The sequence below is a fragment of the Propithecus coquereli genome, unplaced genomic scaffold (genome assembly GCF_000956105.1).
Source record: "Propithecus coquereli isolate 6110/MARCELLA unplaced genomic scaffold, Pcoq_1.0 Scaffold341, whole genome shotgun sequence".
NCBI lineage: Eukaryota > Metazoa > Chordata > Mammalia > Primates > Indriidae > Propithecus > Propithecus coquereli.
The window spans coordinates 1874422-1882659 of record NW_012149075.1 but is presented as its reverse complement, the minus strand read 5'-3'; the positions used below and the strand labels follow the sequence as shown (position 1 = coordinate 1882659).

General features: G+C 49.0%; 1 protein-coding gene across 1 annotated transcript; it reads left to right on the top strand.

Annotated features, from left to right (window-relative positions):
• The first annotated feature begins 4866 nt into the window (after positions 1-4866).
• Positions 4867-6745, top strand: ID3 (inhibitor of DNA binding 3, dominant negative helix-loop-helix protein). The gene is made up of 3 exons (XM_012650928.1): positions 4867-5528; positions 5637-5719; positions 6247-6745. Exons 1-2 carry the CDS (start codon positions 5229-5231, stop codon positions 5694-5696), a joined length of 360 nt encoding a protein of 119 aa, XP_012506382.1. The 5' UTR covers positions 4867-5228; the 3' UTR covers positions 5697-5719; positions 6247-6745.
• The last annotated feature ends 1493 nt before the right edge of the window (positions 6746-8238 follow it).

The following is an 8238-nucleotide window of genomic DNA, read 5'->3' as shown; positions in this document are numbered from 1 at the left end:
ATCCTGATTATTGGGTTTTTCGCCCCCCACCAGCTGTGTGGCCAAATCTCTTTGAACTTCAGTATCTTTGTCTAGAAAATGATCATAATATTACCTACCCCAGAAAACTTTAGAGCAGATTATGCAAGATAGAATTTATAAAGCCCTGAGCACATGGTATTATAGGTCCTCAGAAAATAAACTCCCTTCTTGCTTCTTCCCACGACACCCCAGATGCCATGCCAGCCCTTGGACATCCCACGGTCACTGCTGTCTGCTGAAGTAAGGGGTTAGTTCACTTCAGGGTAGTGTGGCTGGATGAAGCTAGGCGGACTTTGGGTTGGAAGAGGGAAAGAAGAAGGAACTCAATTCCAAAGCTGACTCCTAAAAACAGGAGTAGTCATTCTGTACTTCAAGAATAAAAACCTCCTAAGTATGGACAGGAAGGTATTTGTAGTGGTGGTGGGGCTTTAAATTTCCAACAAATTTCTAACGCTTTCTGAGTTTCTCTGCATAGAAAACTGTTTTGCCTTAATAACCAACACTTCAGTGTCTGTCTTCCTACCTAATGGATCCCTCCTTGCTTTTCCTTGCCTGGTAGACTAAAACCCTCACAGGTCCAAGCTACCTTCCCATGAGGTCCTTTAGAAGGGCAGGAGGAAAAGCATAGGTGCAAAGGGACACGTACTTTGGAGACAGGCAGACCTGGGTGCAAAAGTTGGATCTGCCACTTACTAGCTATGTGACCTTGGGCAAGCACGTTAACTTCTCTGAGTCTCTGTCTCCTTGTCTATAAAATGGGCCAATGAGAAAATGCGTGAGAAGGCAAACAGGACTTGGCCAACACGACTCAATGGATGGAGATGATGATGATGGTGCTTCTGAGCTGTGGAGTAGCCCATCTTGGAGGCCCTGATATTCCCACCTGTATAAGGACTTGTGCCTTGGATCCAGATGCTCCCCACATCCCCCTTCTCAGTGTTGCCCACATTCCTGAGAATAGCCTTGGCAAGAGCCATTAAACTAACCGGGCACCACCTATCCTACTCTACAGGTGCTGTATCACATCACAGCACATAAAATTAACTAATTGGTTCCCACAGCACTTTCCCTCCCTCATCCCCTTTGATCCTCCCAGCTGTGAGGTAGATGGATATTAATTTCCTCCCAGTTTAATAGAGGAGACAACTGAGGCAGAGTGAGGGTAGGTAGTCGGGGCAATGATTTGAGCCTGGTGTCTATTCTGAATCCCCTCTGCTTTCCTTGTGTCACCTGAGTCTCATGCAGTACTTTAGGGTCCAGATTCACTGAGGGGAGAAGGTGAAGGGACATGTTCTACGTGTATGGCTGCAAAGTCCTCAGCACACTTTTACGGGTACCTTGTGAGCAAACAGGTACACATTAGGAAATGCAGCATCTGGCAATGTTCTAAGACCATAGCAGACCGCTCTCGTGCTAATGAGAGTTAGTGGGCAGAGTGGACACGGGGTCAAATGAAGGGGAGGTCTGGGTCCTGGCCACAGGCCAGCCAGTGACATCTCAAGTAAGCTTCAGCAAGTTTCTAGGTCCCCATGATCCCCACTTCTGCAGCATAAATGGGAAAAAGATAGATAGAAGCTCAGTTGCAAAAAGACATCTGCAATTCTCATCATCATTACTTTGGCTTAGAAATCAACAACTCAGAGACCCCACTACCATCACTTTAAAAAATTTTAAAGACAAAACGGTATAACTTAATAGTTCTGCCAACTTTTCAAAAACTCGGCACAACGTTGAATTTTTTTCTCTTCTTTCTTTTGTTTTTTTTTTTTTTTTTTTTTAATTTTGGCAGAGGAAGACTCAGTTCCTGGAAATGCTTACAAAGTGATTCCTGACACTGGGAGGAGATAGTTAAAGGAGAAAAAAAAAGGAAGAAGAAAAATGATACACATATATAGATAAAGGAAGAAGGTGCAAAGAAAGGGAATAAACAAAGGAAAGAAAAGAAAGAACTAAAAGAGAAAGGGGCGAAAAAAGACTTTAAAGGGCACCAATTCAAGGAACATTATCAAGTTCTCAGCATCTGCAATTCACAAGCCGCTCGCGGGTCGGGGCGGCGCAGACCCGGCCCCTTTCTCGGGTGTCGGGCGCTCATTGGCGGGGGAGGCAGTCGCCGGCCGGTGACTGCCCGAGGAAAGGTTGCCTGGGACACGCATCCCTGTGTGAACGCATGACGTCCCACCCTGGCGCCAGGCTGTCTGGGGCTGAGTCTTAGATCAACACAGCTGTGGGACCGGGACCCACAGCTGGGCAAAGGAGCGGATTCCTCAACAAAAAATAGGATTGTGAGAAAAGTTCTGAAACAAAAACAGCGCAGACAAAAGCCTTAATGACATCCTTTCATAAAAATAAAAAATGCAAGAGGGGGGAAAAAGCTGGTAAAAGGAGCAGAACTGGGAACAGAAAGTTCAGAGGCATTTGGAATAAGAGGCTGAGGCCCCGCCACCGCTAAACAAGTCGCAGAAGGCCTGAGCTAGCCCGTCCAGTCCGCTGTTGGGAAAAAGAAGTCTCTTGGGTTTAAACTCTATTCAGTGTTCCCAACCGTAACCTGCTTCTTTCAGAATTAGAATCTTAGATTGGAGAGGATCCTTGAAGGTTATTTGGTGCCCCTCCAGCTCCCACCTCCTTTTTTTTTTTTTTTTTTAAACAGAAAATGCGGCCCAGGAAGAAAGGAAACTGGTCCAAGGGCACACTGCAATTTATTGGCGTGGACAGGACAGAATTCTGCTTGTTAATCCCACTGCATCCTTTTGTCTTGTGTCACACAGTCCACGGGCATTTCAGACTGGAAGCATCGTGGGAAATAATAAATGTGAAGGTGATTTGCAAACAAACCGCCACACCAGCCTGGGGCATCATGGTAGTCACTGAGGAGGGATAAGGAGTTAGGAGAATCTGGGTTCACACACCTGGCCCCATGCTGGCACCCCAGGCACCAAAGAAACTAAGGGATTAGATGGAGAGAGCATGACCAGCGCCTTGCAGAGAAGAAGCATTCAATAATTATTGATTGAATGAAGGACGCAGATCCAATTAGTTCCATTTTATAGATGGGAAAATTGAGGCACAGAGCAGTGACTTACCCAAAGTTCACACAATTAGTAAAAAGGAAGAATGGGGATTTGAAATAAATCTGCCTGGCCTTGCAAGTCGTGATTTTTCTTGAACCTCCTGGGCTTGACCATTTTGCACAAGCCACAGAAGTTTGTAAGATAGAAAAGGAAAAGATGTTCTAGTCAGTCATTCAGGAGTCCCCACAGCCACCATTTTCCTTTCCCATGACCAAATAGCTGGCACTTGACTTCTCTAGCATACACAGACTGACTTGTCTGTTCACAGGTTATTTTCCCCTCTTTCTTATACTAAGGAGGCTGTTCTTGAAAATATTAATATTCCAGGAAGAAATCTTTCGAAACCTCTTTCTTGAGACACAGAGCCCTGAGGTATGATGGAAAAGAACGAGGCTTCGGGACTGGGTCTTATTACTTATGATGTGACACTGGACATGTCTTATATCCCCTCTCTGGGCCCTCTGCCATCCCACACTTGCCTGTCCAAATTTCACAAAGCCTTAGACTTCTAGAGTTGGAAAGGATTTAAAATAATCACCACCATCTCTTCATTCTACTCACAAGGCAACTAAAGCCAGGGTACCTGGGCTTGTTCAAGATTACATGACAAAATATTGGCAAAGTCAGCATATCGAATTTATGGCTGCTGATTTCCAGGCCAGTGTTCTTTCTGATATAACTGTTTTGAGACTCTCCTTAGCTCTGCGTTCCCATTGTCCTGTTAATCAGCGCCACACACTATTGAACTCTTAATTGTTTCCTGTGTTAATCTTGTCTCCCCAAATTGTGAGATTCTTGAAAGCAGGAGCCACTGTTTTATGTGAAGCGACTCCATAAATATTTACTAACTGATTGATTAAGAAAGCAACCATTGGGGTAAATCCCATTGTGTCATTTCCAGGATGGAAAGCAGCATCTTGGAACTGCAGATTCCCAAAAGTCTTAGCAGGTGACAAGAAGACATGCAAAAATACTGAGCGCAAGGTCCTGTGGCAATAGAGGGCTTAGCTTGCCTGCCCTCTGGTCCCTTTCCTGCTGTCCCAGAGCTGGAGCAGGGCTAAGAATAATCAAGTCCAGGTGGCGTGCCCTTCCATAGCAGAAAGGGACAGACAATAGAGCGATGAGATTGCATTGTTCTCTGCCCAGAGGTGTGTGTGTGGGGGTTGGTGTTAAAAAAGATTTGCTGACCTAATGGGGAGCGCCTTAAAAAGTTTAGATAGAAATCATTCTGTCTGTTCCCCCATATTTAAAACCCTGTCCAAAATTATAATCAAATTCATTTCCAAAGCACAACTGGGCATACATTTGATTCCTTATGGAGTTGGGGTGGAAGGTCTGAGCTCTTTTTCTCCCCATGCAAAAAGCATGGTATCAAGCTGCTTGCTTCTTCCTTTTTTTCTTTTCCCTTGTTGCTCAAGTAAGTGTTCTTTGCTCAAACCCTCTTCCCCTCCTCCTTCTGCAATCTCAGCGCCTAGCCCAAATCTGTTTTCTTCATTGTAACCTCAGCTTCACCGCAATTAATTTTTTTTCCCTCTGGTCACAAGATAATTCCTGACGCCAGTGAGTCTGGAGGTCAGACGAACAGCAAATTGGGGAACAAGGCGGCACTAATTCCTTACAAGTTTCCCTTGAAAAATCTTTTGCCTAAAAAAAAAAAAAAAAAAAACTAAGAAAAAAAAGCTCCTTTGCTGTTCAGGGATTTATGACCTCGGAGGAGCTGTGGGTTCGAACCAGTGTTGAGCTAAGGGCTGACTGGCAGGGGGCAGGGGAGCTCAAAGATCTGGGGCGCTGCCAGGAAAAGGCAAATTCTTAAAGTTAATGGTTTGGAGTGATTTTTTTAAATTCTCGCTGGCGAAGAGGCCCGCCTCTCCCCAGTATCAGCGCTTCCTCATTCTTTCACTCCGCGGCTCCGCGGTCTCCGGCGTCAGACCAGCCGGAGGAAGGCTGTTTGCAATTTAAGCGGGCTGTGAACGCCCAGGGCCGGGGGCGGGGCCGGGCCGGGCCGTTTTGCATAAAGGGGCGTGTCTTCGAGGCGGGCTCTATAAGAGCGCGTGGAGGCGAGCGTGCGCGCATTGAAAGCTTCTCTAAGGGTTTTCTGGCTTCTTCGGCCTTTGGGCACCTTCGGCATCACTCCGCAGCATGAAGGCGCTGAGCCCGGTGCGCGGCTGCTACGAGGCGGTGTGCTGCCTTTCGGAACGCAGCCTGGCCATCGCGAGGGGCCGCGGCAAGGGCCCGGCGGCCGAGGAGCCGCTGAGCCTGCTGGACGACATGAACCACTGCTACTCGCGCCTGCGGGAACTGGTACCCGGAGTCCCGAGAGGCACTCAGCTTAGCCAGGTGGAAATCCTGCAGCGCGTCATCGACTACATCCTCGACCTGCAGGTGGTCCTGGCCGAACCGGCCCCTGGGCCCCCAGACGGCCCGCATCTCCCCATCCAGGTGCGCTTGGGAGCCGGGGCGGGGCTGAACGCCCGGGTCGGGATGCTGCGGGACCCCAGAGCTCCCGATTGCCTTGCATAATTCTCCTTTCTTTTCCTCCGTTCTCAGACAGCCGAGCTTGCTCCGGAACTTGTGATCGCCAACGACAAGAGGAGCTTCTGCCACTGACCCGGCAGTCCTGGCACCTCCAGGTGAGTGTCCCCGCCTGCTGGGGAGAGCAAGGTTTAAACGCCAGATTCAAGAGTTGGCAGACCCTTTAGAGAATTGCCACCTCCTCGGTTTAGGGAAACTAAGGCCAGAGAGGGAGAAGGGACTTGCCCATGGTCAGATCAAATGAATGGCAGAATCAGTTTCCATTTAATGTGCATTTAAGCCTTAAACGCACGTCGCCCCTGCCCTCCCCCAGTGGCCAAAGATCCGGAAAAGTACGGCGCGGGTGCGACTAAATAAAATAGTCTTTCTGTTTGGAGTTGTAAAGGGAGCTGTGTCTTCCTCAGCTCCCTCCCAACTAGTGTCAATTCCAAGGGGGAGGGGTAGTGCAAGCTCCGCCTGTGGTCTTTGGCGCCAACTGGGTGGGGGCAGCGTGGGGCGCGGAGTTATCAGCTGGAGGTAGAGACCAAGTTTCCTCCCTGGCGCCGGCCAGTCTGCGGACGGCCCCCGCCTCGGCGCTCTCGGCGGAAACTGACTGCTCCCTGGTCTTCTTTCCTCCCCCGCCCAGAACGCAGGTGCTGGCGCCCGTTCCGCCTGGGACCCCAGAACCCTCTCCAGCCGGAAGCCCGAGGGCATGGATGGGCCCCAACCTCACTCTGCCCACTTGACTTCCCCAAACCCCTGCCTGGAGGCTGGACCTGGTGCCCGGGAAAGGACTGTGAACTTGGGTGGCCTGAAGAGCCAGAACTAGTTCTGGCCTCCAGCTGGGCAACGTCACCCTGCCCCCACCTCACCCCACCCCCAAGTTTTAAGGACTGTCTTTTCAGAGTGTGGAGGTGTGGGGGGGAGTGGCTGCTCTCCAAACTCTGCCAAGGTGGCGGTAGAGCTGGTCTTCTGGTCTCCTTGGAGAAAGGCTCTGTTGCCCTGATTTATGAACTCTATAATAGAGTATATAGCTTTTGTACCTTTTTTGCAGGAAGGTGACTTTCTGTAACAATGCGATGTATATTAAACTTTTTATAAAAGTTAACATTTTGCATAATAAACGATTTTTAAACAGTTGTGTATATAATTTGATCAGACATTTGTCCGTCCTTAAGTGCTAATGCTCTTTCTCCCATTGCTGGATTTAGGGAAATAAGTACCCTTCTTGGGATTTGGGGAAGCTAACTTGCTTATTCCCTTAAGGAGAAGATAAAAAATGCCCTGAAACGGGCAAGGGGGGAAGGTGGGCTCGTGATGAGCGTTCCTGTGTCCATTGATGATGGTTGGGTGCAGAGAACATCCTGGCTCTGCTCTCTGATTTTACAGAGATGAAGGAAGACCAGAGCAAGTTAGGCTCAGGCAAATTGAGAATTCAATTCTCAGATCCCTTGAGACCTAGCAGTGCCTGTCCTTTTCAATGTCACTAATTATTCATAATGCCTTTCTAGCAGGGGATGTGGTAAGAGTGGAGCCTCCAGTTGGTCTCACCTGGTGCCCCAGGCACCAGGGTGGTGGTTGATAGACCCATTTCAGAAATGAATAAACCGATCACTAGGCCTGGTTTCATTTTCTTAGTGCTCTGTGGTCTGGCTTCTTTGTGGGCTTCCAAAGTTGGGAAAAGAAGAGAGGGGTCTTTGGATATGATTGGGAAGTACTGACACTAATCCCACAAACACTAGGTGGTTGTAAACTCTGACCCTGAACAGGGAATTGGAAGAAGAGGCTCCACAGACCTCATTCCTTTCGGTATTTCTACACCATGTCCACTGGGAACCTACTCTAAGCATCTCTATCCCTATTTCAAAACTGGGGAAAGTGAGGCCAGTGGGCAATGGGTCTGACGCAGGTTCTCACAGCCCCTGGGGAGGTGGAGATGAAATATGAACCTTAACTACAGTGACCATGTGGTAGATAGGAGCAGGGGCTGGGACTGGCCATTACATGGGGCCAGGCCCCAACCCATGCCTTCCCCTTCCTGTCCCCCCACCCCCCCTCCACCTGGTGGCTCCCCAGGTGTGCTTCAACAGGCGCCTGGCCTCACTAGATTCCTGTTTATGATATGATCTCATCTGTGTGTTGGCCCCTGGCATGAGTTACTTCAATATTTCATAACAAACAGGTCACATCATCATCTTTCACGCCTTCACCCTGGTGAGCTTTCTGGGGTGAACAAGGGGTATGGGGGAGGGGGCAACCTATCTTTGCCAACCATCCTCCCAGCCTGACCAGTGGTTCCTAAGTGGTCCTGGTCTCCTCTGCTGATCTGATGGAAGGTATAAACACTCTTCAGAAAACACACACACAACTTTGCAGAGCAAAAGCATACCTCCAATCCCCCTGGAAGTTATCCATCCCCATCTGAGGAACCCTTGCCCCAAACCAAGTGCAAGACCTGGGCTCCGTCTACCTTGGATTGTTTCTTGGGTGTACTGTGCTGGCTCTGGACACAGACACACAAGGGTGCAAATCCTTGCTCTGCCGCATACTAGCTGTGTAACTGCAGGCTCTGCCTCTCTTGAGCCTCAGTTTCTGTATCTGTAAAAGGGAGCTGATCTCCAGGAAGCAGTTGAGCTGC